Source organism: Salvelinus alpinus, chromosome 1 (assembly GCF_045679555.1).
Source record: "Salvelinus alpinus chromosome 1, SLU_Salpinus.1, whole genome shotgun sequence".
In the NCBI taxonomy this organism is placed as follows: Eukaryota; Metazoa; Chordata; class Actinopteri; order Salmoniformes; family Salmonidae; genus Salvelinus; species Salvelinus alpinus.
In genome coordinates this window covers 40777766-40804077 of record NC_092086.1, presented here as the reverse complement: position 1 = coordinate 40804077, position 26312 = coordinate 40777766, and the positions used below count along the sequence as shown (strand labels likewise).

The window sequence follows — 26312 nt, the reverse complement described above, 5'->3', positions numbered from 1 at the left end:
CTATATCTACACCAGTGGAGGCTGCTGAGGGTAGGACTGCGCATAATAATGGCTGAAACAGCGTGACTGGAATGGCATCAAACACATGGAAACCATGCATTTGATGTATTTGATACCATTCCGCTCCAGCCATTACCATGAGCCCGTCCTCCCCAATTAAGGCGCCACCAACCTCCTGTGATCTACGCATTCCCTCACCCAACTCCAATGTGCCAAGTGGACATCAGGGATGTGTCACACATTGATTCTGCAGGATCTGAATGCCTTACAGTAAGCTGTGTTTATGTCTGTCCTCTCACTTATCTGTAGGCCAGCAATGACAATTCCACTGAGGTAGTTAACGTGAAAAAGAAAAACATTTAAATAGAACCGTGGGGAGGGAAACTAATCTCAGAAGCCTTTTACCTTTTGGGCAGAAATATGTGCATGTCTTGTTGCACCCATGTCGCTTTTCCCAAGGACTGCTTGTCTTGTGAAAACAACCTGGAAAAAGGGGGGGGGGGGTGAAAGTTTCCAGTATTTGCCCAGTGTTTATCCAGCCGCCACGCGTAGCTAACAGAAAGAGGAAGCACATGTCTCCATTTGTTTGGTTGCTCAGGATACCAGACCCTCTCCCAACATGGCTGTTTAATTAGTTGTTCATGTCCCGTTTGACAGGAGGGAAACACAGCCGTCAGTCAGTCAGTCAGTCAGTCCCACTGTGGAGGAGAGAGAGTGCTGGACACGGTGATGGATGGGAGGACATCGACCTGTGTGCTCCCAAGACGGAGCCAAATGCACGCACACACACCTCTCCAGGTTTTTTTAATCACCTGGAACCTGCCTGTGTTTCTTCCTGTTAATGACTATGTTAAACCTTTAGGTGCCCTCCCTCTGTGTGTCAGGGTTAAGGATTACTCCTCCATGCTAAGGCACATGGACTCTCCTCAGTGTGTGGAGTCTAATTGACTGAGGGTAGCTGAGCACACTCACACATATTCAAATGGTGTCTGAAACACCAGGTGCTCACGCTCAGCAGAGCCAGAAAAGCCTTTGCTTAATTGGCACTGAAGCTTTTTTCCATTGGTTGTATGTGCACAGCGTGAGGAAGTGTATGTGCTCATGGCAACATTGACACGTCAGGGCCTCCTCAGTGGTGCTGTCAGTGGTCACACCAACAGACTGGCCCGTGACCGCTGACCCCAGCCAGCATTGTTGCGGAAGTGGCCTGTATGCCAAGGATAGCAGACTGTGTCTCGCTGGCAAACTGCCTCTCCTCGACTCCTATCCAGCCCAGTTAAAGTATGTGGAGCAGACAGACTGGACTGTAATACGGCTCTGTAGCCCTATTAGGGACAATCCAGGGGACAAACCTATCAGTTTCTTGTTCAGCACGCTTCAAACTACATTTATACTAAGAAGTATAATATGTTAATGAATATGTCAAATAACATTTTATTTGTCACATTTTTCGAAAACAACAGGTGTAGACAAACAGTGAAATGCTTACTTACGGCCCTTCCCAACAACACAGAGAGAAAGAAAATAGAGAAATAATAGACAGGTAAAACACGTAATAATAATAAATACACAATGCATAACGATAACTTGGCTATGTACATTGGGTTACCAGTACCAAGTCGTTGTGCAGGGGTACGAAGTATTTGAGGTAGATATGTACATAGGTATAAAGTGACTAGGCAACAGGATAGATAATAAACAGTAACAGCAGCGTAAGTGATGAGTCAAAAGAGTTAGTGCAAAAAGGCTCAATGCAGGTAGTCCAGGTAGCTGCTGGTTAACTATTTGTCTTGGGAGTAGAAGCTGTTCAGGGTCATGTTGGTTCCAGACTTTGTTCATCGGTACCGCTTGCCGTGCAGTAGCAGAGAGTCTATGACTTGGGCGACTGGAGTCTTTGACAGTCGTACAATTTGGAAGGCCTTCCCATGACTGGCAACTGCTTGACATCCAACCGCAATGTGCTACAGGGGGTAGTGCGAACGGCCCAGTACATCACTGGGGCCGAGTTCCCTGGCGTCCAGGTCCTGGATGGCACCTTGCAGTCGGATGCCAAGCGGTGGTGCGACTGTATAACCTTTTGAGGATCTGAGGGCCCATGCCAAATCTTTTCAGCCTCCTGAGTGGGAAGAGGTGTTGTCGTGCCTTCACGACTGTGTTGGTGTGTGTGGACCATGATAATTTCACCACTCCACTACAGCGCTGTGGATGTGGATATGTTCAGCCCTCCGTTACCTGTTTTCTGGCACCATACTGCCAGATCTTGGACTTCCTCCCTATAGGCTGTCTCATCGTCATCTCTGATCAGGCCAACCACCGTTGTGTCGTCAGCAAACTTAATGATGGTGTTGGAGTTGTGCGCGGCCATGCAGTAGCGGGCGAACAGGGAGTACAGGAGGGGACTAAGCACGCACCCCGTGTTGAAGGTCAGCGTGGCGGATGTGTTGTTGCCTACCTCCACCACCTGGAGGTGGCCCGTCGGGAAGTCCAAGATCCAGTTGCAAAGGGAGGTGTTCAGTACCAGGGTCCTTAGCTTAGTAATAAACTTGGAGGGCACTATGGTGTTGAACGCTGAGCTATAGTCAATGAACTGTATGCATGGTTCAGTGTTGCTTGCCTCGAAGCGAGCATAGAAGGCTTTTATCTCATCTGGAAAGGCTCACGTCACTGGGCAGCTCGTGGCTGGGTTTCCCTTTGTACCCCGTAATAGTTTGCAAGCCCTGCCGCATCCAACGAGCGTCAGAGCCGTTGTAGTAGGATTCAATCTTAGTCTTGTATTAGCAAATTTCCTGTTTGATGGCACGTTGGAGGTTGTAGCAGGATTTCTTATAAGCGTCCGGAATACTGTCCTGCTCCCTGAAACCGGCAGCTCTAGCCTTTAGCTCAGTGCGGATGTTGCACTTATTAATGATGCCGGTGACTGATGTGGTAACCTCCTCAATTTGATTGGATGAATCGCATAACATATTCCAGCCTGTGCTTGCAAAACAGTCCTGTAGCTTAGCATCTGCTTCGTCGGACCACTTCCGTATTGTGCACGTCACTGATATATAATGATGAGATGTTAATTCATCTCCTATAACTTCATAGATACAAATATTGGGATGAAAAGACACATGCACAATGTTGTGTTCCCATAGCCTGGCCAAGGCCCTTGTTCCTCTCTGTCCCATCTCTGCTGCTATGGGGACAGGGGGACCAGGTGGCGGTAGTGTCCCCAGGTCCCAGCTGGTCCTGTTCTGCCTACTGAGGAAGTGTGACAGCCTGGCCTGCCTAGCACCAACTGCCATGCAATATGCCATATACTGTAACTAAACCAACCAGAGACATAACATAGAGATGGCCTAAGAGGAGAAACTCTTATCTTATCTTACAAGTAATCATATTATCTGAGAGTTTGGTATGTTTGGCATGTGTATAGTGTATGTAAACATACTGTATCTTGTTTTGAAAAACTTAATCCAATGTCTAGTCTACTGCCCTTATTATTTGATCAAATAATCATATCCAGATCTGTGTTGGATGTAATAATTCCCCCCTACAAATCAGTCCTGCATTCTAATGCTCTCAGATAGCACCCCAGACAGGCATTTGGCTTCCACTCAAAATGTCCAGACATCTTACTCACAGCCCCATTGTTTCACTTCCCTTTAGTTTCGGTAAGCAGCATGATAATTATAGTGGGATGCAGTCTGCTAACTGTATGGATGATTAATTTTACACTGAGGAAGGGTACTGGGCCGAACAGATGTGCCACGTCAGGTTCACGTAGTGTGAGTTTAATACCCAGGCCTCGACTGACACACACAGAGTGATAACAGAGGCAGTCAGGGAGTAATGTCATGGTTCAACTGTTCACTCTCTCCTTCTTTTCCTCACTTACACTATCCCTCTTTCTATCTCTCTTTCAGCCTCTCCTCCTCCCTGTCTCTTTCATTTCTCTCTCTCCCTCTCTGGGTGATTTTGGGTCGAAGGGCTGCCTTTGGATGATTTATGACTCACAGGATCTGTCTTCGTTCGTCCGTCTCGTACCCAGACTCTCGGGGTCGGGAGTCGCACATTCACAGACGTCGGGCGGAAAATCCCTCTCAGACACCTCCTGACTGTGTTCTTGTGGGGACGCAGCCCGCGGTGACAGGCAGCCACGAGCGGATGTGTGCCTCCCCAGCGGGGACATCCAGGCAAAGACTGGCCTATTGGAACAGTGCATTCACACGGGCTTTAGTAACATCTACAGTACATTGTTAGTGACTGGTCACTCTCTTCTCTCCTCAGATATATTGGCAAGTCTGACTCCATCACCATCAGCGTGTGGAACCACAAGAAGATCCATAAGAAGCAGGGGGCTGGCTTCCTGGGCTGTGTACGCCTTCTATCCAACGCCATCAACCGCCTCAAAGACACCGGCTGTAAGGACTACCTGATTGAATTAGTGTGCATGTGTGTGTGTGTATTTAATGCTGTGAGGTAATGTCTGTCTAGTGACCCATTGTCTGTCCCACAAACGGAGTCACAGGCTAGCGGAGTCACAGGCTAGCGGAGTCACAGGCTAGCGGAGTCACAGGCTAGCGGAGTCACAGGCTAATAATCCCCTTCTCCTGTCACAGTGACACATTGAGCTGTACCCTCACAAGTGCGCACACTCTCTTCCTATTCCTGACAGGGCACAGACCAGGTTGTGAGAGGGGTCACATTCTGCAGTGCCAGAACAGGAAAAGACAATCAGCATCAGCCCACAATCACTGTAAACGTGTCATGTCAGAAGCGAATGGCTAAATGAGATTGAGGCTTGGCGCTCCAAGCCAACGCAGCAGTGGCAGCCAGACAGGGACCCAGTGATGGCTTTACCAAAGTGCCTCCCCCTCCCACTGTATGTATACTATGCTGATAGGCCTGCTACGGTCTTGTAGACGGAAAAAGGACAAAATCCCACTGCTTTTCCTAGAAGCCCCTGACAGTTGTTTTCCTGGAAAACCCGAACCCTGTGCCTCAACTGTGAGTAGTTTGCCTCTGCATTTCCTCTCATTCCCCCCTCCTCACGCCCTCCACCCTCGTCTGTCCCATAGACTGGCAGCATGCATGCGCCACAGTGACTAACCTCCGTTTATCTCGGTCTGCAAATCTAGACAACCGGTCATTTTACTCAGACATGCATAATTGTACAGCTATTTAAATGTAAGCATAGATTTGTTATGTCCCTCGGTTGTGGTCTTATTCAAGTGTATGTTTGTCATTTTTTCGCTGTTCCACTGTGTCCTGTCCACAGGCGTTTTAGGGGGCTTTGGGTTTGTGTGTGCACGCTCATTGCCCCAGTCTTGTAATGGTTTGACCGACCATGTTTTGGTCCCTGTTTAGTCTAGACGCACATCCTGAGCTGATCTGTATGACACTCAGACAACAGTGAACAGATAGTGGCATTTCTCATGTCTGCAGGCAACGTGGTATTCCATTTTTTTTGCTTTGTTTTTCAGCCTAGGCTGAGAACGTAGACAAAGAGTTTCCAGACATTGGCAGGGGTTCATGTCCATGTTCAGTCTGGGTGGAATAGTGCCGGCTTTGTGCAGAGATTTGTCAAATGTTTGACCTCTGTAGTGAACTGCAGGCTGCTCGGTACCGATGCTCAGTGATTTTTTTACGGCCCATGGCCACTCCACAGACCATCTGTTCCAGTGCATATCCCATACCCAGCCTCCAAGGGAGGGGGGAGAGAGAGGAATTCACTGTGGGTGATGTAAACGATACAGAGCAAAAGGACTTGTCTGCGGGGACAAAAACCCTCCCAACACATGCTAGTTTACATGTCTCTCAGACAGTGATCGATCCCCCTTTCCTCTCTCTCCTCCTTCCCCTCTCTCCTCCACAGATCAGAGATTGGACATGAACAAGCTGGGCCTCAATGACAGTGACACAGTGAGGGGTCAGATAGTGGGTGAGTACAGCAGTGACCAGCAGGCCACACAGACTTTCACCACACACTCACGTACATTCACGTAACACTGTTATGTACCTGAAGTGTTACCACTCCATTATTAGAACCTCAGGCTAACCACAGTTGTTTTTATAATGCTGATAAGACCTCACTACACCACCACGCATAGAAAGAGGACTAGGAAAGAGAACAAGAAACCCTCCCAACACCATGTAGTCTCCCTCCAGTAACCTGAGCCTGCAGAGGGACTTATTTTCCCAGTGATTTGTTGGTGTGTAAAGCGTTGAGCGCTGGCCCTGAGCGTTTCGAGCGCCTCCCTCTGACTTCAGACGGCCCGCATTGCCATCTGCACCACAGGGCCTGGTGACAGACAGTCACAGCACCTCTGACCCACCAACATGAGCACTGAACAGCCTGGGTGGTGGCAGAGAGGCCAGGGTTAGCTAGCTACAGTAGACAGAGTCTAGCATTAATACGTGCCCTCCACTCACTTCTTGGGTCCTTTCCAGAACTGGGATTCGGGACTGGTCAGGCCACTGTCAGAGTGCAAACGGCTGGTACTTCTACTTCCAGACACAATCATCTTGTCACGCACAAGAGGATTTGACCATGTGATCCTCTTAAAAATGGATTCCTCATTTAGCCCTAAATAACATCATTACAGTATTGCATTACAGCAATTCACAGTTTTAAAATAGTTCTGTTTTAGTCTCTGGTATGAGAGGACATGAATAAAGTGAGATTCTACCACCCAGTCATTCTCCTATGTGTTTCTGAATGTGTCTGTGTGTCCAAAGTGAGCCTGCAGTCCAGAGACAGAATAGGCACAGGAGGCCCAGTGGTGGACTGCAGCCGTCTGTTTGACAATGACCTGCCAGACGGGTGAGTACCATACCCACCAACACACCACAACTCCATTTAACATTTGTCCGTACTGGACAGTGGACCCACCACATCATACCCTCACAGCAGGGCCAGTCTGAGCCTATCATAACCACACTGCCCCACAACCAAAAGTGTTCCAGACAGCATGTGGTGTTGTGTCCCAGACTCCAATCTAAGTAGCCAGAGGCTCTGCTGTTCAGACACTTCACCAGCTTAGCACGACTGACCTCAGCACTGAGCCAATGATGTTGGCTGGGGTGAGGTAGTCTAGTCTGGGGTTGGTGTGCGCCAGAGGAATTGGGTGAGCAGATGGGAGACTGCGTCCTATTAGCTAGCAAGAAGCTCTGTGGGGAATATCTGGGTCATGTTTAGTAGGGGGGAAATGTTTTGAAACAGTGAAACAGGAGGTACTACCTGAACTTGGTTGCCCTCAATGTCCACTCACTGCTTTGTACGTGTGTGTGTTTGTATCTGCTGCATCCAGCTGGGAGGAGCGGAGGACTGCGTCTGGCCGAATCCAGTACTTGAACCACATCACACGCACCACACAGTGGGAGAGGCCTACCAGGTGAGTCAGCCTGGCCTCAAAGTCTTGATGTAAATGTAAATCTGTGACACTCAAATTAGTATGATATGTTTGGTATGATGCCATAAGACACAAGGTTACTGAAGCCAAAACACTAAAGGAGGGAGGTTGGTCGGGTAGGATGGGTGGGCGTATATAGCGAATGTCTAGCAACCCGAACTTTAGCATTTTTGCTAATTAGTAACTACTTAGCATATTAGCTAATCCTAACCTTAATTCTTAACTCCTAGCCTAGCTAACATTAGCCACCTAGCTTAATGTTAGCCACAACAAAGTGGAATTCCAAACATATCATACGTATTGAAAATTCTTAACATATTGTACAAATTGCAATTTGTAACATCATACGAATTGTAATTCGTAACCTATACTAAATGGAGTGAGACCGGTTTACATTTACTATGTTATGTCTGTCCCTGAGTCCAGGCTGAGTGAGTACACACTACCCAACCTCAAACCCATGGCATGAGGCATGAGTCCCCAAGACCTAGACAGCATTGAATTTGTATCAGGAGACTGCAGACTATTGAACGGGGCCCTAAGACTCTTATGCTCCAGACGGTATTGTTGCTCCACAGTCTCTCTCTCTCTTTGCTCCCTTATCAGCTCCCTTCCTGTTACTCTGCTCTGCTCTAGACTGGCCTCAGGCCCCTCACTCAATACTGCTCTGTGTGTCTGTGTGTGCCTGTGTCTCTGCCTCACTGACCTCGTGATGCTTAAGAAAGCAGGCGCAAGCCAATGCCTAGCCCTAGCATCTAAGCGTATTACAAGCACAGCTAGATATGAAATATGAGTAGACACGGGCCTGATTTGAACAAACCTACCATGAAGGATATATTATAACCCACCCTCCTTGTCTGACTGTGATCTCCTCCTGTTCCCTGTCTCTCCCAGGCCTGCGTCGGAGTACTCCAGCCCGGGCCGGCCTCTCAGCTGCATTGTGGATGAGAACACGCCCATCCTGAGCACCAACGGGGCCACGCCCACCATTCCGTGTGTCCCGTCCAGCGACCAGCGGGCCCAGGAGAGACGCGTCCGCTCCCAGAGACACAGGAACTACATGAGCAGGACACACCTCCACACACCCCCAGACCTGCCTGAGGGATACGGTTAGTGGAAAGAGGATTCTAACACACAATATGGACACACCGGACATACACCAACATACACACAATCACACTATAGGACTACCACTTCGGTTCCCACAGCCAGACTAGACTGGAGCATTCTGTATTATGAACATCGTCTATGACAGACGTGTCTACTTCTGTTTTAAGACCGGTGTCGTCATTGCAATGCCTCGGTGTTAACTGCCTCCCTCCTCCTCTCTTCAGCCCAACGCTCAGCTGAATCATCCTGCTAATCTATGTCCCTATTCAGTCCCAACAGCACAGCCACCATGACTCTGCAGCGCAGCATAAGCAGCCTGACAGGCCCCATTTTAAAAAACGAATTGAATCGATCTAGCAGTTAAAGGCTGGCGGCAGCCGCTCACTCCTCCCCCTCCTCCCCTTCCTCACATGCAGCCCATGGGCGGCTGCTTGATATTCAGACACTGTGTAGTCTTGCTGAAGATTTAGGAGTGCTGGCCAGAGGAGTAAATAACAGCAGCCCAGCCCAGCTCTTCAAAATTAGGAGGGTGCTGTCTCTTTTTGGGCAAGCTCCTCTGAACCGCTGTCAGCAGCCCCAGTGGCGGGCCAAGGTCGGCCAAGAAGTGTCACTCTGTGTCGAATGCATTGCGCTCGGCGGGGGGGGGGGGGGGGTTTATGTACACGCATGTTACAGAGGCAGGGCGGTGGGTCCTAAGGAATGCCAGAGAAGAGCTTCCAAGCTCATGGAAATATCTCTGTCAAGCTGTGATGAATGAGCTCACCAACACACAGACAACCATCTTCTCCCCGTCAGCCCCGCAACTGGGATCCAAACTGACTCAATCCCTGCTTTTATTTCCGTCTGTGTGATCTCTCTTACGCTTCCACCCACGCTCGGATCAAGATACGCACGCACATTGACGCACCAATAACAATCCTCACAGTGGAACAAATGTATAACTAACAGCTTTATTTTCCTTATCATCCACTCACATCTCTCACTCTCTCACTCATCTCTCACTCATCTCTCTCTCACCCTCTTACTCATCTCTCACTCTCTCACTCATCTCCCACTCTCTCACTCATCTCTCACTCATCTCTCACTCACCTCTCACCCTCTTACTCATCTCTCACTCATCTCTCATCTCTCACTCTCACTCATCTCTCACTCACCCCATTCTCTCACTCATCTCTCACATGTGTGTACTTGTCTGTAATCATTGCTCTGTACCTCTTATACCTGTATGAGTAGCCATGCTATTGTTCCCCCCTTACAGAGCAGAGGACCACGCAGCAGGGCCAGGTGTACTTCCTCCACACCCAGACAGGAGTCAGCACATGGCACGACCCTCGAGTGCCCAGGTATACCCACCACCACTGTCTGAACACACAGAGCCCAGGTATACCCACCACCACTGTCTGAACACACAGAGCCCAGGTATACCCACCACCACTGTCTGAACACACAGTGCCCAGGTATACCCACCACCACTGTCTGAACACACAGTGCCCAGGTATACCCACCAGCACCACTGTCTGAACACACAGTGCCCAGGTATACCCACCACCACTGTCTGAACACACAGAGCCCAGGTATACCCACCACCACTGTCTGAACACACAGTGCCCAGGTATACCCACCACCACTGTCTGAACACACAGAGCCCAGGTATACCCACCACCACTGTCTGAACACACAGTGCCCAGGTATACCCACCACCACTGTCTGAACACACAGTGCCCAGGTATACCCACCACCACTGTCTGAACACACAGAGCCCAGGTATACCCACCACCACTGTCTGAACACACAGAGCCCAGGTATACCCACCACCACTGTCTGAACACACAGTGCCCAGGTATACCCACCACCACTGTCTGAACACACAGAGCCCAGGTATACCCACCACCACTGTCTGAACACACAGTGCCCAGGTATACCCACCACCACTGTCTGAACACACAGAGCCCAGGTATACCCACCACCACCACTGTCTGAACACATACATACTCTCTGTACACTATACGCAGTACACTCATTAAGTATTTCCAACACAAATTATTTGAGGATGATGACAAAAACAGGATGATCTGGGATGCTGTAATGTAGTTTCATGCAGGTTTGGGTGAGGCTGTTGATATAGACCATCACCTACCCCCACCTATGTTTCTGTCATGGGATGGACAATCAGTGGCTAGCTCTCCTTAGGCTTGTCCGGACCCTTCTGTAAATATGCTGCTGGTTACATGCTGACAAGCTACGATAGAGGGCTGGTGTCACAGTCCTTTGTCGCTCAGTTGGTAGAGCATGGTGCTTGCAATGGCAGGATAGTGGGTTCGATTCCCGGGACCACCCGTATGTGAAATGTATACACTCATGACTTTAAGCCGCTTTGGATAAAAGAGTCCACTAAATGGCATGTAAATGTAAACCACAGGGATCTGAGAGGATTCACAGCAGACACCTCTGGCACGCCCTCTCCCTCCATACCCTCAGCTCTCAGCACACAGTCTTCAGCCCTACTGTACATGTGGCTCAGAGACGCCACTCACTCAGGCATGTGTGTCATGGATTACCACAGGCCCAGAGGAGATCACACATCAACACGTCAGTCTACTGGGAATAGAGTCAATAGAAAGAAAGTCAGTGATTGAAAAATACCTAGACGTTGCTGTTCTCTTGGCCCCGTGGAAATATGTGTGATAGCATCAAGTGCAAGAAAAATGCCATCTATCTTGGTCACGCCACACCCTGGTTGTGTGTGCAGCAGATGCTGGGCTGTCAAGCTCCCAGTGCTGAGAGGCTTGGTCATTTGGCTGGGCCTCAGTCCGATAAGTCACTACCGTTGAAGTGGGGCTGCTGTCATTTCTTAGTTGCTCTCCACAGACAGCTAAAGGAGTCCAGCTGAAAGGATTCCATGGCAGCAATAAATCATTTAGACGGGAAGAAGAAAAATTGAATAAAAGTGATGTCGTTTTGGAATCTTTTCTCACGCCTCTTTGTTTCCCAGTTACCGTCAGCCTTGAGGTCTGCTTCATACCTTGACTTTGATTGGTCTTATGTCTTATTCTTTTTATTTTCTGCCCTTCACCTCTGACTGTGTTGGGGATTTGTGCTTCCCAGAGACCTGAGTAATGTAAACTGTGAGGAGCTGGGCCCACTGCCCCCTGGCTGGGAGATCAGGAACACAGCCACCGGCCGGGTCTACTTCGTGGACCACAACAACCGCACTACGCAGTTCACAGACCCGCGCCTCTCCGCCAACCTGCATCTAGTCCTTAAGTGAGTATCGGGTTATACCAGCGCCACAAATTAAACATGGTCCAGAGCCTCATAACAGCCCAGATAAAATGAGAAGTAGTTGAGGGAGAACTGTACTGTATGACTGGCTGGCAGTGTGGCTGTGTAACTGTGGTGTTTTGTTTTGTGTTCTGCAGCCCAAGCCCCAATGGTTCCCGCAGCGGCATCGAAATTCAGAACAGTCCGATCAGGTGAGTCCCTGTATTTCCCCCCTCTATTCTGTGGCCGACCTCTATTTCTCCAACACTTGGTTCTGGGGAGACAGAACAGACTGCACACAGACACACACACACAGATACACACACAGACATATTGACTCCCCCACACAGGATGTTTTACAGGAGAGTCCAGTGCCAAGGTGTGTTAAACACCTGTTGGGGTTCAGCTATCAGAGCAGCCTTTCTCCTGTGCACACACTCTCCCACACACAACCTCACCCATCCAGACACACACACTGCACGCACAAGGCTGCATTCCACCGCCCGGCAGCGGTTTTGATCATGCAGGGGTTTTAGCACACAATCCGTCACAAAGCTTGTTTTGGCTCGACATCAGATAACAATGTGGAAACCAAGACTGATGTGTCTGTGGCTGAGGAGCGTCTTACGTCCAGGAAACGGAGCATAAATTTGATGCCCGAGTCAATGAATGAATTGTGTGTGTGTGTGTGTGTGTGTGTGTGTGTGTGTGTGTGTGTGTGTGTGTGTGTGTGTGTGTGTGTGTGTGTGTGTGTGTGTGTGTGTGCTGTGTTCGTCAGTGCATGCGCTTCAGAATTTTTCCTCGCAGCTGTTTAAACACGGCCCATGTAACGATAGATGCAGCATTACCCACAGTGCAGTGTAAAGGTGGAGCAGAGTACGGGCGGGTTCGGTGGGCCTCCTCCGTGTGACCTCATTCCTGCTCCGTGCCGGGAGAGGCGGAATGCACCGATGAAAAGATCTGCTGTTATTTTCCCCTGTTCTGACAGATCAAAGAACGTGTTTGGGACTTTGGTGCTTTTTCTTTTTCTGCGGTCCTCTGAAAATCATATAAATCCCAGGCTGGCACGCCATGTATGTTTGTAATGCAGGAATCTTGTCTAAAGCACAATAATGTCCAGATGTTTCTTCTTTTTAAAAAGCACTGGTCCGATTATTATTTCACTTTAAAGTTGGGAATTAGAGTTTACTAGGTTATTGATGTCTTTGTTTGAGAGGAAGAATTGTATTGAAATGGAAGGTGTTTAAGCTGAGCCAAGAGCGGGTTTGTGGCCATTAGAATGATGTATGATGGGCCCTGGATCCAACCACATACCTTCCCTGGGTTCTGCTTTAAAGGGAGAAACCCTTGGCTTTGTCTTGGAGAACCTAAGGCTGCATTTACACATGCAGCCCAATTCAGATGTTTTCCCAATAGTTGGTAGTTTGACTAATCACATCAGATCTTTGACATCAGATCTTTTTCAGAGCTGATCTGATTGGTCAAAAGACCAATGAATGAAAAAAAGATCAGAATTAGGCTGCCTGTGTTAATGCAGTCAACAGGATCTCTAGGTGTGCACTAATGTAACACACATTGGATGGTGGCTCAGAGGTTTAGAGTGTGCAGTCTGCTGGTTAGCAGAGGGCTCATGGGCCTGACCCAGTCTGACTGGATCATCCTATCTGAGAATACCTTCTCTGATTTTATCCCCTCACTGACCGCTGTGGAGCAGAGAAGCTGGACTCTGGCTGAGACGAAGGGTGGGAGTGACATTCCAACCAGCGACAAAACTCTGGAAAAGATATCAGAAGGCCGGCGTGGTTTTCCATCAAGACATCTGCCTTTTATCAAGGCAAACGATTTCAGAAATTCTCACCCCTCATGCTGTCATCCCACAAAAATGTTTGATATATACGTGTCCTTCAAGCTATAGTTTATTACCCCTTTTATTTGCTAAAGACATTGCCTCGGCGGGCCACAATACGTTTTTGTGATGTTGCAATCTCCTGACTCTAAGCCTGGTCACTGGACAATAGGTAACAAAAACCTTGTTGGGCCTCAGATCTGCCCTCTGAACTCTGGCATGAACACTCAGAGGATCAGTTCCCAGGAGTCTAGTGTTCTTTAGCTTTACACTGAGTTCACTGTATTACTGTCTGAGCTTCAGCAGGTAACACACCACGCCATCTTACTCTCTTAAAACAAGTTAGAAAAAGAGAGAATGCACACGTGTGTGTGTGTGTGTGTGTGTGTGTGTGTGTGTGTGTGTGTGTGTGTGTGTGACGGGGCAGGAATGTTTGATTTATGAGTGAAACTGGAGGGAGTGCTGCTCTGTACCTCTCTTCTCCCTGTTTGGGTGCTTACCGGAGGCAGCCCTTCCTACCGCCACCCTCCACGACTTTCCCTCGCTCCCTCTGAGTCTAGTCTGCAGGAAATAAAGGGATTGAGGAGGAGGACTGGAGTGCCCTATGGGGCCCTGCTGCTCTGTGGGATCGCAGGAAGTGGCCAGCTCAGCTAGACGAGGCCAAAGACAGTGGGAGCCTAGAGCAGTCAGTCCTTAGAATAAGCTGTCACTGTGTATTATGGTGTGTGGATATAAAGATCAAGATGGCTGCTACATGACTGTCAATTACTCCTGCTCAGTGTATGACCCTCCAAACAAATCTTTTTGAGAGCTAGGATTGTGTATTTGCCATATTTGATTACATTTATACCTAATAAAAGGTTGTCTGGTTTTGTATAGTACAGTGAATGGCAAGTGTTTGGTAGGTGTCCCAGACAGAAATAGATTTGCTGAGTTGTTAGAAATGACTGGATTTCAGTGGTTTTGGCTTATCTAATATTATATGATCCTGTACTTTTTGGCCCTAGGTAAATCCATTTAGCCAGGATGGGTTGTTGCTCCATGATTCTCCTGTCACAGACTCTCTGCTTACCCTCGCTCACACTTACCTGGCGGCTAGCCGTAGTCAGCTAGGCGAACCAAACGAGTGTGCTGGCGTACTCCCTTAAAAGACCTTCGCTTGAAAGCAGTAATAGTACTGTTTGTCAATTTTGAGACGCCGTAGCCAGTATACACTTCCTCCAAATAGTTACAATTAATCTACGATAATTTAAGAAATCTGTCATTCATTTAGATGTTTTTGCTGAGGAAATCTTAGCGCAATTTTTCACCTAACTAAGATGTTTGGTGCAGTAATATTTCTAAATGAAAAAATGTGCATGAAAACGAGTCATCTCTGGTTGAATGACAACAAAGACTTTACTGAAGAATCCCTACTGTTGACCAATCACAGACAAAGGGGTGTAGACTTCAGCTACTGACTTCGGCAAGAAAAGATGTTGTGTGCCCGAACAAGAGAAGAAGAAAACTAACCAAAGTCCAAAACGTCACAAAATGCTGTCATAATATATGCACACTTTTCCGTCTGAGAAGCATGCGGATGTCTTTACACACTCTGCCCCTCTCTCTCACTCTCTCTCACTCACACACACACACAACCCTTTGTGGCTGGCTGTACAGCCTGGTGTTGATGACCCTGCTCAGGGGGTGAGTGTGCCCACTAAAGTGCAAAAGGCCAGCATGCAAATAATCCTCCAGCTCTGGCTCCATAAAGGACCTTTTGATTCTCTCTCTCTCTCTCTGTGTCTGTGTGTGCGTGCATGCGTGTGCGTGCGTGTTTCTGTTTTTGAGGAGAAGGGCCTTCTACCACCAGTGCCGTGGTTCAGAAGTTCACTCTCATGCCAAAGATTTGGGCAGGAGTCAAGAACCTCGTTCACTACCACCACAGATCATACTCATAGCCTGTCTTTTGATCTGGAGGTTAACCGTTCTACAGCACTGATGTGTTATCACAGTTACAGCCACCCACTGAGGTGGTCGTCTTAGCTGTTAGGGACCCTACACAACTTGGTTGTTCATTTATTGGTTTCCTATAGTCAGCAACACGTATCCTCTTATGAAGGAACTTGCATTGAAATGTCACTCCTGTTAATAAACAAATAAAGAACCTTCCTGAACAATTTAAGCTGAAGACATGAGGTCTATGGACACCGTCATTGAACCCTCACTGCTCAGTGCAGAATGAGACCGACACTGAATCTATTTGCAGATGTCTCTTGCTGTGGCCACATTTTGCTTCCCCCCTGTAGAACTGTCTATTTTCTCTCTGTCTGTGCCGTGCTGTCTCTCTCTCTGTGAGACCACCGTGGGGCCAGGTGGGGAGGGGAGATGGCATGGCACACACCTGTGAGCTGGCAGAGCCCAGCACGGCAGGGGCCCACGGAGTTGCCCACGAGGAGCGTACGACAGAGCCGTTTGTATGGATAGCCTGGCGGGGCGTGGAGGAAGGGTCACTGGCTGCACCTCACCTCCGTCCTGTAATGTGACAGACAATGTGGCGCCTACGGACACATCACACCACCCTCTGGCTCTGCCCCCTCGTGTGCTTGTTCAGAAATACCACCTCCACCTATGTCTGTGGGCACATGGCAGCTTGTTTGACTTGATGTGCTTCCCAGATGACCTCAGTGTGTTTACCTCTCGTTCTCCAGTCAGCAAAAGGAGGGAGACAGAATTCCTGCCTGGCTTTATTTGGAGTTTTTAGGGTTTCTGGGTTTGAGGTTTTTTGTGGTGTTTTATTTGTGTGTACCTGTACGTGTTGTTATGACCCCAAGTCTCAACAATGATCTTTCCCTCTCCATCTCTTCTCTTTCTCTTTTTCTCCATCCCCAGCCGTCAGAACCAGCTGAAGGAGCAGTCCCAACAGGCACTGGTGTCTCCAGGTAATCTGCCAGAGGAGGCCGAGTGCCTCACGGTGCCCAAGTACAAGAGGGACCTGGTGCAGAAGCTGAAGATCCTCCGCCAGGAGCTGTCCCAGCAGCAGCCCCAGGCAGGCCACTGCCGCATAGAGGTGTCCCGCGAGGAGATCTTTGAGGTGAGACCGTCAAATTAGTGTTATTCCCTCAGTTCTTGAACACAACCAGCATTATTGAGTCTTTAATTAGTATTACTGAAGAGGTTGACTATCCCGATCCTGAAGGAAAGCATCAACTCTGGACATTTTCCTCACTCTCATTTACACTTGTAAAAGTTTATTATATCAGATATTTTACCTCAGGCAATGGTTTTCCCATCCTCTACTTCCCTCTCCTCAAGGTCGTTGCTTGTCATGTTTCTGTCACGGCGTTATCCACCACGCTATTATCTATGATGTGTGAAGAGAGTTTGTTCATATCCAAAGCAGACCTCGTATTTGAAATTAGGCTTTTGTGAAGTGCACTCCTCAGTGGGGGAGGTTTTCTTGTTTGGGAGGTGTGGAGCCTCATCAGAGCAACAACACCTGCAACAGACTACATGACCCTCGTAAAATATGTGATGGAATGTGCTGGAACAGCTTTGTCTGTTAATCTGAAGGAAGACATTTTTGTTGGCTGATCTCAACACGAAAGGGAGATGGGGGTGGATTTTAAGGCTAGACATAACTTCATCGCTTTTCTGGACACGCCGAGCTGTTAGAAATACGACTGTGTGGGCAAGTGTCAGCTGGTGGACTGTCAAGCTGTCTCAGTGTGTACATTCTATTAAAGATAAGAGGCCTTATTTCTCTGGTGTCACCGCTGACACATCCTCAGTGTAACTGGAGGGCACGGTGGACCAGCTCTGGTGTCACCGCTGACACATCCTCAGTGTAACTGGAGGGCACGGTGGACCAGCTCTGGTGTCACCGCTGACACATCCTCAGTGTAACTGGAGGGCACGGTGAACCAGCTCTGGGGGGAAAGCGGTGTTATTGTTCCACACTTCTGTTCTGTCTGTTTACTATCATTCTCACAATCCACTTTTAATGAGACTGTCCCCGACACTTAGCTGGCTAGGGCCTGTGTCTGCAGCTCTCGGCATGTGGGGTGAACGCACCAACCCAGAGTGGGGTGTAATGATCCCAGACTCTGAGTACCAGGAGGAAAGTTTGTTACTAAAACACTGCTAATGTTCTACAGAAGCCCCCTCCAGCGAGGAACATGGGGTGTTTCTCATCATTGTTTCAGGACAGTTCCTTCTTTTCTTTGTTTTTTTTGTCTTCAGCTTGAAGCAATTTGGAATTGCACAGGTCTTTGGTCATTGGTTTGCATGTTTAGGACAGGCAGACAGGCCGGGCTTGGCCAGACTCATCCTCTGCATTCCTACCCCGTTTCCCATGAGCCACTGAGACTGGGACAGTGGTGACGGGGGGGGGGGGGGCATTAGTGAGACTCACGGGATCTCTTGGTGGAATGTGTCACGTTGGGGAATGTCCTCTTATTACCCCCACCTCCTGATAATGCGCTTTGATTAAGGGTGGACTGGACACTCAGGTTACTTTGGCAGGGGAGGAAAGGGCGTACATCATTGCTAGGCAGGTAGGGGCCAGCCAGGCTGGTCCTAAATGACAGAGCACAGGAATGTTTATTCTTTGGCTCGGTCCCCAGAGCCAGAATCACTCACACACAGACGTTACAGTGCAGATAGATGCATGCCTCTGGCCACAGACCCTGGACTGTACAGTATTTACCAGATGGTCTCTGATGGAAGTACTCAGTAAGTTTGGGGATGCAGTCCTCCATCCCAGTCCCGTTTGTTACAAAGGTGTATCTCTGTATGTGTTACAGGAGTCTTACCGCCAGGTGATGAAGATGAGGCCGAAGGACCTGTGGAAGAGACTGATGGTGAAGTTTAAAGGGGAGGAGGGGCTGGACTACGGAGGAGTGGCCAGGTAGGAATCCACAGCAAAGCATGAGGAAAAAACGAAGTTATGCTCAATATGCATCATCATGGAACAAAGAAGATTTCTATTGTGTGTTAGAGAAGTAAATGCACCAGGTCTGGAACCAACAGGACACTGAACAGCTTCTACCCCAAGATACAGTGGGGAGAACAAGTATTTGATACACTGCCGATTTTGCAGGTTTTACTACTTACAAAGCATGTAGAGGTCTGTAATTTTTATCATAGGTACACTTCAACTGTGAGAGACGGAATCTAAAACAAAAATCCAGAAAATCACATTGTATGATTTTTAAGTAATTAATTTGCATTTTATTGCATGACATAAGTATTTGATACATCAGAAAAGCAGAACTTCATATTTGGTACAGAAACCTTGGTTTGCAATTACAGAGATCATACGTTTCCTGTAGTTCTTGACCAGGTTTGCACACACTGCAGCAGGGTTTTTTGGCCCACTCCTCCATACAGACCTTCTCCAGATCCTTTAGGTTTCGGGGCTGTCGCTGGGCAATATGGACTTTCAGCTCCCTCCAAAGATTTTCTATTGGGTTCAGGTCTGGAGACTAGCTAGGCCACTCCAGGACCTTGAGATGCTTCTTACGGAGCCACTCCTTAGTTGCCCTGGCTGTATGTTTCGGGTCGTTGTCATGCTGGAAGACCCAGTCACGACCCATCTTCAATCCTCTTACTGAGGGAAGGAGGTTGTTGGCCAAGATCTCGCGATACATGGCCCCATCCATCCTCCCCTCAATACGGTGTAGTCGTCCTGTCCCCTTTGCAGAAAAGCATCCCCAGAGAATGATGTTTCTACCTCCATGCTTCACGGTTGGGATGGTGTTCTTGGGGTTGTACTCATCCTTCTTCTTCCTCCAAACAGGGCGAGTGGAGTTTAGACCAAAAAGCTCTATTTTTGTCTCATCAGACCACATGATCTTCTCCCATTCCTCCTCTGGATCATCCAGATGGTCATTGGCAAACTTCAGACGGGCCTGGACATGCGCTGGCTTGAGCAGGGGGACCTTGCATGCGCTGCAGGATTTTAATCCATGACGGCGTAGTGTGTTACTAATGGTTTTCTTTGAGACTGTGGTCCCAGCTCTCTTCAGGTCATTGACCAGGTCCTGCCGTGTAGTTCTGGGCTGATCCCTCACCTTCCTCATGATCATTGATGCCCCACGAGGTGAGATCTTGCATGGAGCCCCAGACCGAGGGTGATTGACTGTCATCTTCAACTTCTTCCATTTTCTAATAATTGCGCCAACAGTTGTTGCCTTCTCACCAAGCTGCTTGCCTATTGTCCTGTAGCCCATCCCAGCCTTGTGCAGGTCTACAATTTTACCCCTGATGTCCTTACACAGCTCTCTGGTCTTGGCCATTGTGGAGAGGTTGGAGTCTGTTTGATTGAGTGTGTGGACAGGTGTCTTTTATACAGGTAACGAGTTCAAACAGGTGCAGTTAATACAGGTAATGAGTGGAGAACAGGAGGGCTTCTTAAAGAAAAACTAACAGGTCTGTGAGAGCCGGAATTCTTACTGGTTGGTAGGTGATCAAATACTTATGTCATGCAATACAATGCAAATTAATTACTTAAAAATCATACAATGTGATTTTCTGGATTTTTGTTTTAGATTCCGTCTCTCACAGTTGAAGTGTACCTATGATAAAAATTACAGACCTCTACATGCTTTGTAAGTAGGAAAACCTGCAAAATCAGCAGTGTATCAAATACTTGTTCTCCCCACTGTATTAGTCTACTAACTAGTTAACCAATTAGCTACCCGGACTATCTGCATTGACCCTCTTTGCACCAACTCTTTTGACTCAAGCATATAGCCAAGTTATCTCATTGTGTATTTATTCCTCATGTTATTATTTGTTCTATATTTTTCTCTGTCCGTTGTTGGGAAGGGCCCATCAGTAAGCATTTCACTGTTAGTCTACACCGGTTGTTTAGGAAGTATGTGACAAATAACATTTGATTTGATTTTGATTTGAATGCCACCATCTGCTGAAACAAGGTTGGCCCCCAAGGGGTAATATTGATTTAAAGCACCCAATCTGAGAATTATACTTCTGCTTTTTAAATTGCCATGGAGTATTCACTTTCTGAAATTGATGTTCCCTGCCTTGAAAAAATATTAAATGGATCAAGAGATTTCACAATGGATGTTCTCATCGTCTGTCTCTCTTTATCTGTCCCTCTGTGTCTCCTGTGTGTGCAGGGAGTGGCTGTATCTGCTGTCCCATGAGATGCTGAATCCGTACTACGGCCTGTTCCAGTACTCCCGCGATGACATCTACACCCTGCAGATTAACCCCGACTCGGCCGTCAACCCGGTGAGTCAGAGGCACAGACGCCGCCACCAGCCCGCCCCGCTGTGATGTGAAAGACCAGGTCACACGGACCGCTCATCTGCTCTAGTCTTGCACAATCTCTCTGTCTCTCCTCTGCCTGTTTATTTGTTTGGCCTTCCATTTCCCTATCAGCTGTTCTCATGCTAGATGCTAGATCTCCTGGAGACTGGTGATGAATTAGGCAACTATTTAATTGCTGTGTTGAGACTCTTTACTGCCTCTATAGCATTTGGTTGTTAAATCCATCATAAGGGAAATAGTTTACAACTGCAAATAGTTTGGATTCTGCTGCTCACCTTTTGAGTCCTAACCTTTGTTAGGATTACGCACTGCAATAAATTCCCAGCTGTAAGAATAGCAGGTATTTATTATTTACCAAAGGCCCAATCCTAACTTAAGACATGCGTGAGGAAATCTGAGCTATAGCTCAAATCTCCCATCGACATCAATGCATGACTTAAGAAAACGTTTGAGTTGCATGCATGCATCTTAAGTTAGGATTCTGCCTTGAGTTGCTCAATCTTGGTAATTCTCTGAAGACTGGGAGATGCCATGCTAAATGGATGTACTATGAAGTGTTTAAGAGGACTAAAGGTGTTTCTGTCCCCCTCCCCAGGAGCACCTGTCCTACTTCCACTTTGTGGGTCGTATCATGGGCATGGCGGTGTTCCACGGCCACTACATAGACGGGGGCTTCACCCTGCCCTTCTACAAACAGCTGCTGGGGAAACCCATCACCCTGGACGACATGGAGTCAGTGGACCCAGACCTCCACAACAGCCTGGTCTGGATCCTGTGAGTAGGAAGGAAATGGGAACAACATCCTCACACAGACCAAGATGCGCACACAGAGATTAACATGGTTTTTAATGACAATAGTTTGTAATGGCTCATTTTAATTCATCGGGTGATAATTTGGTGTATGTGAACTATAACATATACTGGTGTACTTTTAAAGTCCATAAAAGAACCACTCATGATCATGTAGCTACACATGATGAGCTCTTCAACTGAACTTTGATCCATACATACATTAACATTCCCCCTCCCCCAGCACCATCTCTCTCTAACCCCCCTGTCCGTCTCTCTCACCTCTCAGGGACAATGACATCACAGGCGTGTTGGACCACACCTTCTGTGTGGAGCACAATGCCTACGGGGAGATCATCCAGCACGAACTCAAACCCAACGGCAAAATCATCCAGGTCACCCAGGACACCAAGAAGGAGTATGTCAGGTGAGTACTCCCCCACCGACCCCTCCTCACCACACAGGAAGAGGGTTGGTCTAGCAGTCGACAGTCAAGCCCAGCAGGGAGGAGATACTGTTTGGATTTCAGATGAGCTTAGCTGCAAGTGACCAGCCACAGTTAACTGACCTAGGATCAGGGAGTAAAGTAGATGTGAAAGGCTTTGCTATACCCCTCAAAGAGGCTCAGAATCATGGCTTTGCCTTCACGTTCCAGTATGAATCATCGATCTCTGACGCTCTCTTTCCCTCTCCCTCATTCCCTACAGGCTGTATGTGAACTGGCGTTTCCTGCGAGGCATCGAGGCTCAGTTCCTGGCCCTGCAGAAGGGCTTCAACGAGGTCATCTCCCAGCACCTCCTCAAGGCCTTTGACGAGAAAGAGCTGGAGGTATGAATGAGACACATCCCTCAGACTAGCAGTACTTATCTTTACTGTCCATCCTTTAAAAAAGGACAGCATTCTCCCAGACATCAGCATTTTCCCCATCCATTTCCTCCCTACAGTTTCCCTTTGACTTTCATTTCACTCTCTCCCTCTCTCCACCTCAGCTCATAGTGTGTGGCCTGGGTAAGATTGACATCAACGACTGGAAGTCCAACACGCGGCTGAAGCACTGCACCACCGACACCAACATCGTCAAGTGGTTCTGGAAGGCTGTGGAGTCGTACGATGAGGAGCGCCGGGCCAGGTTGCTGCAGTTTGTCACCGGCTCCTCCAGGGTCCCCTTGCAAGGCTTCAAAGCCCTCCAAGGTACCCTCACAGCACTCACCCTCCTGGGACATGTACAGTAGCTACATAGTTAGGTTCTCAGTGTTTCACTGCGCTTCACTGGGAAAGTTGCTTGCTAGCTAGCCCTTGTCCACCCCCTATTGTCATGTAATATTGATTGTTATGATGGCTTATAACATTTGTTATGACAGCGTAATGAATGTTTATGCCAGAGGGAGATGGGTGAGGGTTGTTTGTATTTTACTCTACTGTACCCCGAGGCAGCTCAGCAGGCCTCAGAGTGTGTTGTTGTTGTTGTCTGAGCTGAACCCTCTGTGCAGAGCAGGCTGAGCGGAGTCCAGTAGTTTAGTGGGTCCGGTCTGTCAGACAGGATGCCCAGAGAGCACCCAGGCGTGCGGAACACACTGTGATCCATTGCTCTTCCTGTCTGACATGCCGCTTCACTCTGCTCTTCCATGTTACATAACAGGACCATCGCTGCTGCTGGTCTCAATACCAAGGTCCGCGCAGGCCGATGACAACATACACAAACCCAGTGCTCTTAGTGCCCACACTTGGCGCCGCAGAGTGTTGAGCAAGCTGTCCAGTACAGTACTGTCTTTTGTGTGTGAGTGAAGTGTGCTCTGCCATTGTGCTTCACAGTAACTGTTGATATGTTACAGGTGCTGCAGGCCCACGACTCTTCACCATCCACCAGATCGATGCCAGCTCCAACAACCTGCCCAAAGCCCACACCTGGTGAGTGTCTGTCTGCTCTGACCCTGCAGCTTGCCCTTCAGGAACAATCTATGCTTTTGTCAAAGCTGGGAAGGGCATTTTGATATATCAACATCATGCTTTAGGTTTAGGTTTCCACCCATGTATATGTTAACCATGAACATAGTGAGGTCCTAATACCAAAGGCTCATGTTCAAGTCTCTCTTTCCCTCTGTTTGTTCAGCTTCAACCGGGTCGACATTCCTCCCTACGAGAACTATGACAAGCTGTATGACAAGCTGCTCACTGCTATCGAGGAGACGTGTGGCTTTGCTGTGGAGTGAGACGCTGCTGACGCAGGGGTCGGCAGGAACAAGGAGTGGAGGAACTCGACCATAGTCAGAACCCACCATCCAGTTCACCCAGGGGAAGGGGGCGTCTGGGGTCCAGTGGCCCAAGGACTCTCTCGCCCACAATAGGGACATGTGGCCAGGCCGAGGGGGGGGGGCAGACGAGACCTGAGCTAGCAGTCTCGTCTGTCTAAGGGTTCCCCCCCCCCCCCCCTTTTTTTTTTTTTAAATAACATTTTCAGCTGCTAATAACTCAGACTATTTACTAACTTGTGGAACTGCAAAAATGGCTGGCTCTTCCTTTTTTAATAAGTTTAGTTTTAGCATTATAAAAATAGTCAGTATTCCATGTAGCTACGCACCATCTTCCCAAGCAGAACAGGAAGTCCACAACTAAACAAAACATTGGCCACATAAACAAGACAGGTATCACTGGTTTGATGGAGTACATTGTTACCCATGGTTACCAACAACACTGAATGGTGCTTGGTATGTTTGGAGGCAGGGACTGAAGGGAGCATGAAGGCTCCTTTGCACCCCCTGGTGACTGAGTACTCTTCTACCACTGAGGACTCTAGGGGCATCTATCTTCACTCAGAGGCTGGACTTTGGAGCACATGTTCAGAACTTGACCTTATGGAGAAAGACATGCAGGGCCCCATTGTCAACGACCCTCTCCAAAGAAAGTGGGCTGGTTTTCAGCGATCCATTCCCAGAAACCAGTGTCACACGTCTGACATGTAAGCTTGTTTGGAAATTTAAATAAATAGCTTGAATAGTGTTATTTTTATATAATAGGAAAATGAAAAAAGAAACACTAAAATTATATATAATATATATAATTTATTTCTGTTATATTTCAGAAAGCTTTTGCCATTATTGCAGTTTTTTTTTTTTTTTTTTTGCTGTTTAAGCTTGAAAGAAGTACACTTAGATTGCTGTGGGGGAAATCTTTACATAGCCTCTTTCCTACACCGTAAGTAGAGAGGTGGTCTTAAGGGTGGGTTGTCTTTAATACACACAGTCCTCTGAGTGCCATAATACTTTTGACTGAATCTTTTCAACTATTTAGATATTAACTTGACCCTTTAAATTCCAGTGACATCATCCAGTAGGTACTTGTGATGGGGTATGTATGATGAGTTCCATAGGCCTTTCTCATGATTTCATGATTGTTTCTACCATGGTGATCTGCTCTGTCCCCACAAAATAATGGCTAAGAGTCCCTGCTACCCTGATGCATTTTGTTATGTGAAGATTACACACATCTTTTGTAAGTGCTACTCTTGTCATTCTGGCAAATAACTACTACTACCTTCCGGTTATGGTCTTCTGGTGCTAAATAAGACAGCAGTTTGCTCAATTCTTTCAAGATATTGGCAACCAGTCTTATACATGGGGCTGAGATGGGCGCATAGCAAATAACATACAAAAAGTTGCAATGAATTGAACAAACATCACTCAGACCTCAAGCCACATTCTCAGGAGGTGTCATATTATTTGTTGTATTATTTGGTAGCTGACGTGGTCAGATACAAAACCTTTTCCTCTAATGTTTGAATGTCTTATACAGTACATTATGTTGAGTGGCTATAAAGTCTACATTTGTCATATGTATTGTAACCCAACAGTAGACATTGACATGTGATTGTTGGGTTTCTATATCTCCATATTGGCTATAAATTAAATCTGAATGAATGAGATGAACCCCCTAATTCTACTCACCTGAACCTAGCTCTACAAGTATGGGTTTGGGGGAGAACATATTTATTTTCTACTCATTCAAACAAATTGTTGAATGTTTTCTTCTTCTTTTTTAAAGGCTGCCTGTCTAGCAATCTATGACCGTGGACTGTTCTTGAAGTTAGCATACATTGAAAATGAATTGCTCATCTTTTTCTTTTATAGAGGTGTATGCAAAGTGACGTGTCCTCAGATGGTGCTTTGTACAGTGATAGGATATTGTTCATTAATGTGGATCACACAACCTGTAATTTATCTTTAACTTAAGTTTTTTTTTTTTCACACGTACAGAACTATTTGTCGCCGTATGTACTAGGTGACTTCTATCTATTTACCAGATAGGTCATGGACTGATTGATTTTATATCTTAACATATTCATTTACTTTAAGTGGCACAAAAAGATCCCTTGACAGTCTGTTTCTTACACAATCTCTCTGCATTACTCCATAGCTGCCTCCCTGAAGAATGGAACTTTTTAATAACAAGTCAAATTTGAGCTTTTTGTTGCTTAATTTTTTTTGCATGATCCACGAGCAGGACTATATCTCTTATAGCTGACTGATGCAATTAGATGTACTTAACACTATCATTTTTGTAGGAGTATTTTATTTTTGGGTGTAATTTAGGTCTAATTAAACTTGCCTTTGTCAAATTATATGAGGCACCTTGTA

At 47.4% G+C, this 26312-nt stretch overlaps 1 protein-coding gene across 2 annotated transcripts in view; it reads left to right on the top strand.

Moving 5' to 3' along the window:
• Positions 1-26312, top strand: part of LOC139532423 (E3 ubiquitin-protein ligase SMURF2) — a 56361-nt gene extending 30049 nt beyond the window's left edge. Inside the window, exons 1-18 of one of the 2 annotated variants that reach the window (XM_071330104.1) lie at positions 658-798; positions 4273-4406; positions 5861-5926; positions 6724-6808; positions 7296-7379; positions 8292-8506; positions 9766-9850; positions 11613-11771; positions 11927-11980; positions 16486-16687; positions 18399-18502; positions 20739-20853; positions 21488-21666; positions 21971-22108; positions 22389-22509; positions 22671-22872; positions 23514-23589; positions 23792-26312. In XM_071330104.1, coding sequence (XP_071186205.1) covers positions 734-798; positions 4273-4406; positions 5861-5926; positions 6724-6808; positions 7296-7379; positions 8292-8506; positions 9766-9850; positions 11613-11771; positions 11927-11980; positions 16486-16687; positions 18399-18502; positions 20739-20853; positions 21488-21666; positions 21971-22108; positions 22389-22509; positions 22671-22872; positions 23514-23589; positions 23792-23891 — 2184 coding nt within the window. In that variant the 5' untranslated portion in view covers positions 658-733 and the 3' untranslated portion in view covers positions 23892-26312. Of the gene's footprint in view, positions 1-657; positions 799-4272; positions 4407-5860; positions 5927-6723; positions 6809-7295; positions 7380-8291; positions 8507-9765; positions 9851-11612; positions 11772-11926; positions 11981-16485; positions 16688-18398; positions 18503-20738; positions 20854-21487; positions 21667-21970; positions 22109-22388; positions 22510-22670; positions 22873-23513; positions 23590-23791 lie in introns of those variants that run through there. The other variant, XM_071330017.1, reaches the window with a different exon arrangement.